The sequence below is a fragment of the Dendronephthya gigantea genome, unplaced genomic scaffold, assembly GCF_004324835.1.
Source record: "Dendronephthya gigantea isolate DGI-Jeju-01 unplaced genomic scaffold, DenGig_1.0 000010F, whole genome shotgun sequence".
Taxonomy (NCBI): domain Eukaryota; kingdom Metazoa; phylum Cnidaria; class Anthozoa; order Malacalcyonacea; family Nephtheidae; genus Dendronephthya; species Dendronephthya gigantea.
The window spans coordinates 2,131,697-2,146,334 of record NW_021163020.1 but is presented as its reverse complement, the minus strand read 5'-3'; the positions used below and the strand labels follow the sequence as shown (position 1 = coordinate 2,146,334).

Here is a 14,638-nt window from a genome sequence, read left to right as displayed (position 1 = left end):
GAGGACTTTGTATTACGTGTCGCGTGTCTTTTGCGCAGTGAGCTGACTGAGCTCTATATAATAATAGACTCGTGCAAAAGTCTCCTTCGGCAATACGAGTTGGCTACTACAACACGTTTTTGTTGCAACAAAACCAAGAAAAGATTTGGCAGTACTGGTATGTATAGTAATACTAGAATTTTGAGGTCATCACTCATCAATTTATAAATTATCGTCGACCTTGGTCTGAATAATTCTTGATATCATACTCAGCCTCATCCAATATTTGTAAATTGATTATTGATTATTGGTTTGTAAATTGAGTAATTGTTTATCTATTGTTTATTGATTGTCACTCTTCACCAGACTTCTATATACCCTATGACGTCACGGCGAACGAGTTGTACTTTGCCGAATAAGTTAATATTCAACACACACAGCAGCGTATGTTTACGCCAGAGCACGTTGTAAACTTACACAAAAACTTCGCTCATAAAGGCGGAAATGGCCATGGATTGCCCTTATATTAATTTTATGGCAATCTACATTATTTCTGCTAGCTTTTTAGGCACAAATTCTGGCCGTGGAGTCACGCATTGGAAGCTGAACGAGCAAGGCAGTAGCATAGTTGAAGGCAACGAGAGTGACAGGAATTATGTCAAAACTGACCCGGTATTTGCCTTATTGATTGAACATTATCCACCTAAGACAGCTCCTGCAAGAAGGCCTAAATCGGGAAAGAATAAATCGAGCAAGAAAGCATCTCCAGCAAATCATTTAAGGTGCGTTTTCACGACAGAAATCGCGTTTACAGCGCCGTGTCGGCAGTGACTTAGTTAATAATTATAAATATTCAACTGTGTTTCTTGGGCATATTGGATGCCCCGTTTATTATTATTGCCCTCTGGGAAAACATCTCTTATCCAATCTTCCATCAAACGTTTTGATTAGGAAATAAGGACTTTATAATCTTAATTTATTCTATTGTGAGAAAGTTTCAAGAGGATCATGAAAGAATAAAACTTGCTTCTAAGGCATTTTTGTGTTGTTGTAAAATATGTACCTGTCAGGCTGTTACATTTGTCATGTACTAACAATATTAAGAGAATTTGGAAGGTTTGAATGCACTTGATGCATTGGAGTGATGAGTAGTTTTAATGCATTGTAATAATTTAATTTTAATCTCTGCTCACATGCAACAATGTTTTTTTTATGTTTAGGCTTAAGGCTACTTTGTTTACAACCCTTCAGATGTACATTAGTATGTCTGATAACCTACTTATTACTTATTATTTTTGTGAATGCTCTGAATGATATTTCCTGCAGTACCAAGCATTAAACTCAGTGTACTGCTTATTCGCGTTTATAGTGGCTTTGGACTTTCAACTTAAGATAACAAAAGTCTTTATTTGCGTATGATATTCACTCATCTACGGAACCCAATTATAGGCAGTACAAAATTATCTTGTTTCAATTTAATATCTGAGGATATTACTGTAGCATTTATATCAATAGGTTACACCTTTACAACTAGGTTGTGGATTTCTCCACAGTGAAGATGATAATTATTTTGCTTTGCTGCAGTTCACCCACAATGACAGGTCCACCAGCATATGAAATATTCCAATCGTCAACATTCCACTGTGGTGATCCTGTCAATGAAACAATGTACGACAGCCTACTTGGAATAGCCAGGAGAAAAACCCACCCATTGTTTGAAGAACCAGAAGTCTCCATGATCTTTAAAAAGAGTGAACTTGACCAGCTAGATATGAAGGCGATTGAAGAAAATTTACAGAACTCTTTAGAGGAGGTAAAATAAATAAAATGCATTTGCTTGAGAAAGATAATCTTCTACATCTTTGTGTATTTTTAGAGTCCCATGTCTGTTGTGGTATGCAATCAAATTGGAAACTATTTGAGAATGAAAGGCAACACATACCATGCTATTGAGTGTTTCAGAAAAGCATTGTATACCATGCCAAATAATGCAGACATTCTTCTTAACCTTGCAAGAGTATTGTATAACTTGAAGTACCTTGATGATGCGATCTATCTTACCAGAAGGTCATTGGAAATGCAGCCAGCCAACCTAAACTGTTGGCTACAGCATTTCACTTTGGGTGAAATTCTCAAAGCAAGCGGGGAGAGGAAGGAGGCAGCAATTCATTTCAGAAATGCATTGGATCTCAACCCATCCTTTCAACCTGCCGAGATTCAGCTGCAAGAATTGGGTACGGTTGTCGATGAGTCATTCGACTTTTATACATATTTAATCATCGGCCTTCTTGTCATTGTCGTGTTGTTTTGGTTGTACATAACTAGCCCAGGGAAAGAGCAAAGTAGCCAAAGCAAATCAAATATCCGTCCTCGGATAATACCTGGACCTGTTAGAAGATCAATCAATCGGCGACTGTAATAGGGGGTGACATGGTTTGTTGTCGAGGTTAGCAAGAGCTGGCAATTTGCTGCCTGTTTCACCAGTAGCTAAATAGATTTGAGATGACCTCTTTAGCAGAAGGGAAGTTTCAAAAGAATATATTTATTTGACATAATATAACTTTTTACTTGGTAAGGCAGAAAAAGATTTGGAAGAAAGAAATTATTTACTGTCTAAAGATATTATTTTATGATAGAGCAAGTACTCAGTTCAAATTTTATCAGATGCAGTGAACAGTGCAACAAATTCAGCTCTTGGTAATTTTATGCACCTATCCGTTTACAAGAATGCAGTCGCACTTTCTTAGAATCAAGTGTTCGTAATATGCGCCGTACAGTACCACGACAACATGAACTTTGTTGATGTGATTTTGTCTTATTTAATAGTGCTTTTCAAGTTGTGTAAAAATTTTTAGCTTTCACGTAATTTTTTTCAAATTGAAAACAGTCAAATCTGAACAAAAAATGAATTAAAAAAATAAAGTTTTCCAATATTATAAAGCGTTGTGATGGTTGACAATCTCATTTTCTATGATAATTAGCGGATGGGAAATGGATGGGAAATTGAATGACGAAGCCGATAATTACAATAGATTCATAAAAACAAACAAAAGGAATGATTAGTTGAAATCCCACGGGAGTTTAGGACGTCGTTTATGGCCTGTTTCAGCGGCATATTGCATAATTTAACCTTCCGTACTGACCGTACATTAAGTTCTGTTTGAAACGGCCGCCATTATGTACAAGACTACAAGACGGATGAAATATTACTGTGTTAGAGATTTTCCTAACATTAACCTCGATTTTCACTAAGTCAAACTATTAAATCTACATATCTAAATGGTGAACTAGAAGTGTGTTTGCAATATTTCATGTGAAGCTGTTTGTTTTTGCCGTTTATTCAACATAACTACCATCAGCTTGAATTGACTATCAAGCCAGGAATACTCAACACGAAGGCAAGTAAATTTTAACTAAATACAAGTTGCATTTGTTCGGTACTTTTTATTTGAATATTTACAATTATTTATGAAAGTAATTCCTAACAATTAGGCTTCCGTAAGATCGTCATTGAAGTACAAATGTATAGCAGGCAAATAGTGATCTTCATTAATGCTAAGTTGATAAAAGTCTTCACTCTGATCTGCGATTCCATTTTCTACCAAGGTCTTCTTCATGTCAAGATTAACCCCTTTGTATTTCCAGGTGTAGCTGCCTGCATGCAGGTTATAGTTGATATAACGGTCTTGGATCTCTGTCAGGATTTCTTCAGAGCAAACCTGCAAAGGTAAATATATAGTTTAATTTTTTAAAAATTATGTAGTGGGAATAACAATGTGGCATCATTTTATTGAATGTAAAGAACTCTTGTGCATTTAGCTACTCTATAATCTCACAGCCCCTATCTCACAGCCTCTATCTTACAGCCTCTATCTCACAGCCTCTGCCTCACAGCCTCTGCAAACAAGCTGTTGACGAGGTTGTTTTTGCATTGGTTATGAAGCAAGATTTACCAACCTGTTTGTTGAATGGCAAAGTTCTAATAACTTTGCATGCAATTCACCTGTAATTTTGTAAGTGTGGTGGTTGCAAAATGCAATATTGGAACAAATTTGTGGTGTGAACTGTGAAACAGCCTCTCCCATAAATCATGGCTGAATTTGGCTCTAAAAGAACCTCATGACAAGTCGATAATGCCAAACCATTTTGCATTGATCCACCTTGCAATGTGCTGAGTGCAAACAACTTGTTTGGATGCTTGTTTTAAAGCTTTGCATTTTTATGTGCATGATAGTGTGATGCTAACCTCTAATACTTGTTCCTGGGAGGTCAAGTGTTTATTATCCTAATTTTTGTTGTTTTTCCAGACAACCGACCAATACAGAAAGACTCGTCTCTCCACCATGGTCGTCCAAAATCATTGTCCCAGTCTGTTCTTGGCATTTTGGTGGAATGTGAATGAACCGTCCTCGTGGAGTGTATGGGAACACACAATTAGTTTCTGGGTCAACACAAGTTCGAATCTATATTGAATGTGGTTATAAATGTATGAGATTTGGGGATGCAGCCTGAGGAAGGCATGGATATCGAACCTGATGCTAGGTAGGTCTTGTATCTGTGCATGGCTAGGAGTATACAACAAAACACGGTGCATAATACCTCTTTTGTTTTGCGATCAAACCAATGAGATATATCTTTACCCGCTGCTTCAACGATTGGCTTTAACAGAACATCCCCTGAATAATCATGAAGTTTGAAAGTAAATTTCAGGTTTTTCAGGATTGATATCGGCAATTTAAATGCGGTAGTAACTGCATGCAGTACTTGCTTCGTTTCCATTCGCAGTCACAAACAATAAAGCAGCTTTTCTCTTCTCAATAACAGACTACTTACCTGCGTATTTTTTGCATAACGGGGTAAGATCATACACTTTGCCAAGAAACGAAACCCAAATATCTTTCAGAGTGTTGTGAATGCTGACTTCGTTCGGTGTATAATATTTTGGTCTTCGAGTCGGATTTTCTCCCATATCTTATAAAGAGAAATACAGCGTATTTCTTGTCGAAAATGAAATTGTTTACGATAATTACAAATTTAAAGTTTGGGTTCGTTGTTGCCTAGCAACATGAATCCGGGGGGAGTTCTATATCTGTGGATTAGGCCGTATTCAGGTTCAGCATTTTTCTGCCTCATCCATCACGATTTTCATTTTGAGATAAATGCGAATTACACTGTATCATGAATGGTTAGATCTACAGATTTATGGCTTAAATAATAACAAGGGCGCTATACAAGCATTTGAATAATCATCGTCGTCGGCGACAAAACTTTGGGCCTAGTCTTTTCATGCCAAACACGGACACGCGCGCGGAAGGTGTCGACAGTCGACTGTCGATGAAAGTAGAATTTCGGATGGTATCGTCGTGGTATATTATTATTAGTCCACAATAAGAGCCTCTTTAAGCTAATCTCTGGAAGTTACAACTTATTAAATTATAACTCAGAAAGCTACTAATAGTCTAAGTAATAGGGAATGCTGTTCAGCGGAAAAGGACTGAGTGAAATTGAGATTTATTTCAGCCTTTATACAGCTTAGAGTTAGTAGCTGTTGCTAAGCCTTGCTAGGCTACTTGAACTGATCAAACTCTCGGTTCTGTAAGTCGCAAGTTGATTCAATTTTCACTGAAATTAGAACAACAAAAAAAACACACAAAAACAATAAAAAATACTATAAGAACTACTTAAAAATACTTAGTCTTAGAGCACGTGTACTTCATTATTACAACTGGTTAAGCATTATTTAAGCTCATTGTCTCGCAGCAGGTGCTAGAAAGCTGACCATTCTTTCAAAACCAGGTAAATGCGATGACATCAGAAAACTTCATTGAATAGCATTTCTAAACACATTAAGAATATTGTAAATGTTTATAATTCGGTCGCCCGTTCCGCGGCTTTTCATCGCAGAAATTTGTAAACAACAATTACAAGCAAATACTTGCTAATTGTTGGCGTTGCCTTGATACTTTTGAACAATTGCTGGGTTTCGAAGATATTTGTGTTTTCAAGAAGAGGACAAGTTTTGAACAGTATTTCAAATTACATTTTGTATGCACTTGGATTAAAGTTGAAAGGGGAAAGTTGAAAGGGGAAATTGTCGGAGTAAAAGGCTTCAGTAAAAGTAGTGGTGTATTCGGACTTGGTGACAATTGGATATTTCCTAGTCATAGACATCTCAGCTGAAAATACATTGATTACCAAACCGATGTGACTTTACGATCTAAAGAGAAGTCGTTGCTTTGCAAAGGGTGCTTCATTTCATTAGTGACCAGGCAATAGTAAAGGACTGCATCGAGTGTTAGAGGCTGAACTATCTTCTTCAAGTTTGAAACTTGGATTTAATAAAACGAAACGACTGAAGAACCGTAAAAATAAATACGTCCATTTAATAATCTTTTGACGGTACACCAGATTCGTTTGAATAATTTTTAACAAGTATTGATAGGGAAAACTTGGATCTGGGAGTTTTAACGCGTATGGTAGGTGAAGCTAAATGTCACTCTTGGAATTTGATGAACACAATTAAGAACGTATTGCTTCAAAAATAGTTTATTTGTGAATTTGAGACCGTGCGGACCTCGGGATAAAGAAGATAATGTTCGGTTTACTTCGTTTATTTACAAGACGAAAGGAGGTGTCATCTGAAGTAAGTTCGTCAAACTTGAGCCGTTGTCTGACGACCTGGGACCTTGTCTCGCTCAGTATTGGAGCCACGTTGGGTGCTGGGATCTATGTTGTAACTGGCCAGGTAGCGGGGAGCATCGCAGGCCCAGCCGTCATAGTCTCTTTCACCATTGCGGCCGTTGCTTCAGTCTTGTCTGGTTTATGCTATGCAGAGTTCGGTGCTCGCGTTCCACACACAACTGGGTCAGCGTACACGTACAGTTACGTGACGGTAGGTGAATTCGCTGCGTTCGTGATTGGTTGGAACTTAATCCTAGAGTACATGATTGGCACGGCTGCAGACGCAAGAGCGCTCAGCGGTTGCTTTGATTACGTCATCGGACACGCGATACGCAACTTCACCCTCTCCCACATTGGCACATTTCATATTCCTACCATCGGGGATACGTACCTGGACTTCTTATCCTGTATCCTCACACTAGCAGTGACCGGGGTTCTAGCCTCGGGGGTTAAACAGTCCTCGGTGTTCAGTACTGTATGTAATGTCGTTAATCTTGCCGTTGTTGGGTTCATCATAATCGCCGGTGCCTTCTATGTTAAACGTGAAAACTGGAGTGTTAAATCAGGATTTTTCCCGTACGGTGTCTCTGGTGTTTTAGGCGGGGCTGCGACATGTTTCTACGCGTTTGTCGGCTTCGATATTATAGCTACGACGGGGCAGGAAACGAGGAATCCACAACACTCTATACCTTTAGCAATTATGATAAGTCTCTTTATCGTGTTCATGTGTTATTTCAGTGTTTCCTCGATTATAACCCTGATGTTGCCCTATTATAAGCTGGATAAGCTATCCCCAATTCCCAACGCCTTTGCGCAGCGTGGTCTGCACACAGCAACGTATATTGTTGGTGTCGGAGCAGTTTGTGGCCTTTCCTCAAGCCTCATGGGCTCCCTGTTTCCGCTACCGAGAATAATCTACGCGATGGCAAATGATGGTCTGTTGTTTGAGTCGTTCAGAAAAATCAGCAGTCGCAGTGATATTCCTTTTGTCGCAACAATTTATCCCGGAATCTTAACATCGATTCTTGCTCTAGTTTTCAGCTTGGATGAGTTGGTTGAAATGATGTCCATAGGAACACTTCTTGCTTATACCCTAGTGTCCCTATGTGTTTTAATACTTAGATATCAACCGAACACCCACCTGAGTCCCGGGGATTCCCTCTCAAGTGGTAGTTTTGACTTTGGCGAACTTGCCCTGAACGATAACGTAGACTTTGAGAAAAGATCATCCAAAACGACAGAAAAATTGGAAACGAACGGAGTGGAAAGAAGGAGCAAAAATATCGTTAATCCGAGAAAAAGTGAAGTCGCTTCTATAAACGGTATTGATAAGGATTTTGTGGAAAATGTGTACCACAAAAATGAAAAAAGTACATTTATGGATGGTAGTTCTAATTTGAGTTCGCTCGACATGGACAGTGTTAGTATGTCTAAAAAGAATGGAAAGAGTTTATATACTGATGACCAGGTATCCGCAGAAAGGACAGTTCTCAGTGAAAGTGATTATCAAAATGAGTCAGTTTATTTCTCATTTCCAACGGAGAAGACTGGCCGCATAGTATGCTGGGCGTCGCTGTTGCTGTGTATTTCATCGTCTGCATTCTTCGCCCTCATAGTCCACGCTATAGACTTCATATTACACAAGAACATTGTGGTTATCGCCCTCACTTTAATCGTGGGATTTTTATCCATCATCTGTATCGGAGTCATCGCTGCAATGCCGCAAAACACAACCAGGTTATCCTTCAATGTTCCTTGTGTCCCAGGAATTCCTATTTTGGCGATATTTTTCAATACATTTCTCATGATCAAGTTGTCACGAGTAACGTGGTTACGATTTATCGTTTGGATGATTTTAGGTAAGGAATATTATCATTGTTATCATAAGATAAAGCTCAAAAACTGGCAGCTTTGCTTGTTTTCAAGATAGCTAGACTAAAACTTCTAACATTAGTATAACATTAAGCGATCCATTGATCCCAAAATGACATTTTATTCCTTCTTTTAAATCTAGGTCTGGCTATTTACTTTCTTTATGGTTTACGACACAGCTTTGTTGGATTACAATTGAAAATGAGAGCTCACATGGAACTAGAGCAAAGACCGTGTGTCCTGTCAAAAAATCTTTGTCAATTTGATTATGACATGGACGTGATACCAGCTCATCGCGAGCAAGACGGGGGGAAATCTTCACCGATTAGTCCCATCTTCTGGTCCAGCTTACAGAAGTACCATTTCTTCGCTAGCGATTATGATGAAAAGGACGCCAATCATGAGATGCATTAATATATTAATTTGGCTTGATAACTGTTGCAAAAAATGTGGCTAAAGATGTAATCGTGTAGCATTTGTGATGGCTTGACACTGCGAGATACTCGATCATCTCGTGGATAGCAACGGCATTGCAACTACTGACTCTTTTCTATAATTACAAGTTCTGGTGATGCTGATAAACCCAGCTTATTAGTTTGGCAAGATTTCAAAACCGTAAATAACTTTGATCATGAGATAAAATTGTGTGACAAACCGCAAGACAACGAGACAGAGATAGACATGGACTGTCCTGTAGTGTAGTGCATTACTCTATACAAATTATTAATAAAATTCTAAATTTATAAACTGGTGCTGTAGCAGGCTAGCAGAAATAAAAATTTACGTTCTCTCCCTGTGAGGAGATCGTATGATACTACTACTTTCACTATTCCTCTATTATCCACTTCTACCGCTATAAAACCCGGCTATTTTCCACGTAGGGTTGTTCCTGCATGGTTTTGGTTTAGCGTTGTACATGCCTGCGAAACTCATGTAGTTAAAAGTTTTGTCCATATTACCACATGGATACGTTATAGGAGGTATACTATACTTCTTCTTCGACCCGTTGTTCAAATAATTTAGCCAAAACATTTCAATCTCTAGCGGATAACTACCGTGTAGGGCCAGAAAATTACTGCAAATATCTTGGTAGTACTTTAGCATTTTGTCCTCCGCAGCAAGGTCATGATGTACCCTACGGTCTCCGAAGTATGTCACCCCCGGAATGTTGTTTATCCACATGGACATCGCCTGATCACCGTATGGGTGGCACATGAGTGTCTTGTTTTCTTCACGTAGAAACCGCTGTGCAAGATCATTGCTTACTATCACAAAGCCCTCGTCCACTCGGATGCCACCTGTAGTGGGAAGAATGATTGAATATAGATTTAAAACTATATACTAACAGGTACTTTTGTCAGCTTCAAGGTATTATGTTTTTTTTTACCTGGTGGACTACAATGAACATGACCCCAGTACAATTTCTTCTTCGGCCGATACGGCAACTCGAGCAAAAGTCTATCCACGCAAATAAAGTAATCATCATCGACGCGCAGGAAATATTTAAACTTATACCGCACGTTCGCCCAGTTTAATATCCATAGATATCGTCGTGCGAAGTTAATGCCCCCGGGACTTTGTGCTAGGATCATATCGCCGTGGAGCAATTGTTCCTGGTGCAACGGCACGTAGATATGCTCTGGTAGTTTATTTCCATGCATGTCCTGATAATCGGAGAAAAACAAGCAAGGTATCCCCTTCTTCTTACACTGTTTCAACCAACTTCTCCTCACCGCATTTCGTCGAAATATCAACTGTGGTGCGCTGATGATACCAACAAAAATTAAAACTTCTTTTCTTCCTTCTTTCCTTTTATGTGTCTTCTTTATCTTTTTAAACGATTCGTGTTTTGTATGGTTTACAACATGTTTCATTGTAAAACCTTTCTCGAGCGTTTCCGTCCGGTTTTTTCTTGTTAAGCGTTTCCAGTATCTTCCAAGATGAGTCAGATGACTTCGCGTCCAATTCGACAAACGTGTTGCCTTTGGATCAATGGAGAGATCTCTCTTATCGCGGTCGTAGGAATAATTAAACAGAACATAAACAATAGATATGATTACAACAGTTTTGAGGAGTAAAATAGAGCAAAATAGATTAAAATTACGACTAACCATCGTCAGTCCGTCACTAAATTCGAAACACTATTGCCTTGTTTATATAGTGACAATAATCATTTTATTGTTGATGATTTTGTTTTTAAACTTTCCGCAGGTATAAGAAAGGGAGAAACAGGTTAGCTAGGAAACGGTCATTAGCAAATCTGTTTTTTAAAGTCTGTTATAACCGTTTTTTAAAATTCACGACCTATTATTCAAAATATTGAACTGAAAAGAAAGATGACACTGATTGAAACGAATCATTTCCATCCAGTCCCCCATGCAGCAAGATCCGTCTTTCTTCTTTTGTTTTAAGATTTTTCAGATATCATTTGAAATCAGCATGGGTGCATATAGGAAATGCACATGGCACAATAATCAAACCATGCTAGTCTCGACAAAATTTGATAATTCACTTTTTATTAACCACTTCAGATTAATATGTTTTAATTAATTTGAGCTTCCGTCGAACCTGAAATATTTACCTTTACCTTTGTGTGAGCATGAAGGGTAGCTGTATTATCTTACCACAGTTCTGTATTATGAACATCATTATATTGCTTTTCACATAAAATAACACTGATTACCCTGTTATGCACTGGCTCAAATAAGGTTTCCTAATAACTTTGTAGTCAAATAAATACCCATATTTTTTATCGTATACTTTAACATTTTGTGTTTTATTAAAAATATCTACAAACCGCATATGATTATTTTGACTTTACACCAATAGTAATAAATAAGAATCCCATTTTCCATCCGTATTCCTAACGCTATATAACATTAGGTATATATGCGCTAACATGCATGCAAACTAAATGAAAACTACTGCACAAGGCATACTTAGAAGTAAGAGAGCGCCAGCTTGCAGTATAGCTATCAGAGCAAAGGTATTTTACACACAGCTATTATCAAGATAATTATTCAGATGCACGTGGATGGTTTGTAAAATATATATATGTGGCAAACGTCAGCATGACGACAAAAAATCCTCTTACGTTAACATCTGGCGTGAGAGAACGTCTGTCAGACAAGCATGCATGCAGTATATGCATGTAAAATACCTTAACACAGCTACAAAATGCATGAAATTAATCCCACAATACAGTGCATTGGTTATTACTCATTTCGTGTAGTCATTTTGTGCTACAATACGCGGATTTGTAAAGTGATATAAGAACTGGCGCTTTCCAAAAGCGGCCAAAATGGTCAGACTGGTCACATTTCAGGCTGAAATAGAGTATTTCTTTAAAAATATAGCGGTGAAACTGCATTTTCCGTGCTAGGCAGATGTAAATAACGATATAAATAACAATATATCGGAATGCAGATGTCTTGAAACATTCTAAAATATCAGTAATCTTTCTGTATTGAATATTGAAATACAACAGGATCAGTCTGGCCGTTGTTACCGTATACTGAAGGAAAGCGCCCGTGCATAGTCTTCGACTCTTCACGCCTACCGCGTCATTGAACGTTGGCAATGATTTGCAAATTGCCTTTGCCTTTGGCAAAATAACTGTAAATTTGCTGTAATAATTGCTCTCAACTAGGCAGTTGCGATAGCTGCCTTTATAACATGGAAATAGGCGACTGCGAACGAAAATCTGAAGTTAAAATAATTCACACGGAATAGATAAATTTTGATAATTCCGGCCTTATACCTTCCTCCTCGTCGTTGTGAAAAAGTTTTCTCCCTCGAAAAAAATTAAAGAATCCCAACACAAAAATTTTTTCCTCAACCCCATTTGTGCAAAGTAGTATATATATGTATGCTTCTATATCCCTCACCTGTAAATATATTATGTAGGTTAAAACTACAATATATTGTTTGTTCAACGCGATATCATGCAGTCTCATGTGAAACAATTGGCAAAATATTAATTCAGTTCTGTATGACTCGATTCCTACGAAGACGTTGCAGTCTTTGTTCATCATCTACAGTGGCCTTGTGCCAAAATTTAAAGGTGTTTTAAACTATTATTCTATACATATATGCAAATTTCATACTATACGATACACAGTCATTTGTTCAGCTGTCAGCGTTAATGTATAAATGTATAGACATACCCATGGCTTCCACTAGCGACAGCTGTTTCCATTAGGAATATAGACGTAGACTGTATAAGGTCTGTATACTCAACCTTAAAGCTGAAACAACTTGTGCCACTTTAAAATCGGTGAAGATCCTTGTCCAGCTCTTACGATTTCGTTCCAATGCATCTCCTCGCTCTTGTCGCTGTTATTTCGTCCGATAGAGAACCTCCCGACCAACGACTTTCGACCGAACGGTCGGCTCACGCGAAGAAGCGTCACCAAAAGTGTTACACTTAGTAAATTATTATCGGGCAGGAAAAATGAAAATTTCTCGTTGAATTCCGGATTCGGGGAGTCTTTCTGAATCGAAGTCTTCGTGTCGAAAAGCAAATCTCCGCTCGAAGAGATTAGTTTGATTTCAACATACATCGGTGTTGCTTTGTTGTGAACTAAGGGCCCGCAGCAACGCGTTTTGAGTATTTCAATATTTAGCCGTTGAACGGTGGAGCGATGCTGTAGGGACACTAACAGTTCGGCGTCTTCGGTCGTCGAAAGACGCGAGCTTATATCGGTTGACATTGATACCGGGCTCAAGCTTCGCTCTTCTAATCGGTTTCCATAAGCCAAACCTCTTGTCGGCGGGAACAGTTCGATGTCCAATGTTATCAACTCAAAACCAAGTCTCACGTTCTTCAGAGCAAACACTCCTTCGGCTAACAGCACCCGTTTCAACATTCGTCCGCCTTCATACAGTCGAAATCTGAGCCTCATCTGAGGTAATCGTTCTCTCGGGTAGATATAAAAAGCATAAGGCTCGGTGAAGTTTTTTGTCTTGATTCGATACGTTTGTCTCTTATCCGGCAGCAGAACTAGATCAATTTCCATACTTTCTTTATCTCGAACAATTCCCTCGTTTGTCAGTTCGACTTTGCTGATCGTCGTTGTAAGTTTAGACCTGTGAAACGTGTAGTCTAAGACGAAGCGTAGCTTTGCTACCGTAAAGTCAAAATCGCTGCTTGCAATTTGACTTGATAACGTGTAAGTGGACGAGGCCGGACTGATGCTGCCGTTAATGTTCATAGCCTCGAAGTTCGAGCTCAAAGAGAGATCGGGTGAGACATTTCGACGCCTGTCTTCCATCGCTTCTCTGGCGACATCACGCGAAGGTCTGAAGTATCGTCCTTGAGAGACATCGGAGAGTGAACGATATGTATTAGTATGAGCACTATTTGAAGTCTTTGATCTATACGGTTCTGTGAAGCGTCTCGCTGTTGCGTTGTTGTACGATGGAGGGGGGTAGTTTCGACTACTACTTCTTTCGGTCGAGTTCATCTCGGCAAAACCCTCCCCAGATACACCGACTTTTCTTATGGGCTTTCCTTCTACTCTTTCCAGTTCGAAAACTTCCAAATTTGAATCGTTTTCCGCGTTTGATTTCGAAACCTTGTCATCGTCGCAATTTTTTTCCTCGACAGTTACTAGAGTTTCGTCGTTCGGCGAATCAACGGTCGTTCTTTGACCACGTGACCGTGGGCCCAAAACACAACAGCAGGCGGAGAAAAAAGAGGCATAATTTGCCATCGCATTTGCTATCGCCATACGCCATCGTAGACAAAGATTACCAAAAGGCATTTTAATAACCCGCATTAATCCGCATATACCCAAAGTATCTTGTAGTTCGAGCGAGTTAACCCGGCGATAAAGTTGAGTTAGTCAAATTAAACTTCAAAACGATGAATTCTCGAGCTTGCCCTTTGCTAATCATTATGAATTAGTCTGGTAGCTTGAAAAAGTCGCTCACAATTACGTACGCATTCGCGTTGTTTTGATGGGGGAATATTGGCCGTGAATTAATAAGTTTCATTTAAAATTAACGAGCGTGTAAAAACGAATAAAATTGTATCGAAAACTGTAAGGCCTTTAGTTTTGGGCAGACGTGATGTTGGGAGATATTTTAGAGATTTCAACCGTCG

The 14,638-nt window shown here is 38.8% G+C and overlaps 6 protein-coding genes across 6 annotated transcripts in view; 3 read left to right on the top strand and 3 right to left on the bottom strand.

Annotated features, from left to right (window-relative positions):
* The first annotated feature begins 378 nt into the window (after positions 1-378).
* Positions 379-2,905, top strand: LOC114518018 (tetratricopeptide repeat protein 17-like). The gene is made up of 3 exons (XM_028537896.1): positions 379-761; positions 1,564-1,792; positions 1,856-2,905. The coding sequence occupies exons 1-3, from the start codon at positions 484-486 to the stop codon at positions 2,396-2,398; spliced, it is 1,050 nt and encodes a 349-aa protein (XP_028393697.1). The 5' UTR covers positions 379-483; the 3' UTR covers positions 2,399-2,905.
* Positions 2,906-3,316: 411 nt separating this feature from the next.
* LOC114518019 (cytochrome b5 domain-containing protein 1-like) lies at positions 3,317-5,030 on the bottom strand. Its single transcript, XM_028537897.1, is given in 6 exon segments — positions 3,317-3,698; positions 4,226-4,251; positions 4,254-4,364; positions 4,367-4,442; positions 4,579-4,655; positions 4,813-5,030. Coding segments are annotated over 6 exon segments (657 nt in total). The 5' UTR covers positions 4,949-5,030; the 3' UTR covers positions 3,317-3,467.
* LOC114518011 (arginine-glutamic acid dipeptide repeats protein-like) overlaps positions 4,440-14,638 on the top strand; it is a 31,611-nt gene continuing 21,412 nt past the window's right edge. The window contains exon 1 of the mRNA XM_028537890.1: positions 4,440-4,521. The gene's annotated coding sequence lies outside the window, so the exon portion shown is untranslated. The remainder of the gene's footprint in view (positions 4,522-14,638) is intronic.
* LOC114518012 (high affinity cationic amino acid transporter 1-like) lies at positions 6,461-8,953 on the top strand. Its single transcript, XM_028537891.1, has 2 exons — positions 6,461-8,519; positions 8,675-8,953. Exons 1-2 carry the CDS (start codon positions 6,572-6,574, stop codon positions 8,944-8,946), a joined length of 2,220 nt encoding a protein of 739 aa, XP_028393692.1. The 5' UTR covers positions 6,461-6,571; the 3' UTR covers positions 8,947-8,953.
* LOC114518016 (hydroxyproline O-galactosyltransferase GALT5-like) lies at positions 9,359-10,646 on the bottom strand. Its single transcript, XM_028537895.1, has 2 exons — positions 9,920-10,646; positions 9,359-9,830 (listed from the first exon to the last, which is right to left on the bottom strand). The coding sequence occupies exons 1-2, from the start codon at positions 10,644-10,646 to the stop codon at positions 9,370-9,372; spliced, it is 1,188 nt and encodes a 395-aa protein (XP_028393696.1). The 3' UTR covers positions 9,359-9,369.
* Positions 11,312-14,264, bottom strand: LOC114517948 (synaptotagmin-16-like). The gene has a single exon (XM_028537801.1). The coding sequence runs from the start codon at positions 14,262-14,264 to the stop codon at positions 12,774-12,776; it is 1,491 nt and encodes a 496-aa protein (XP_028393602.1). The 3' UTR covers positions 11,312-12,773.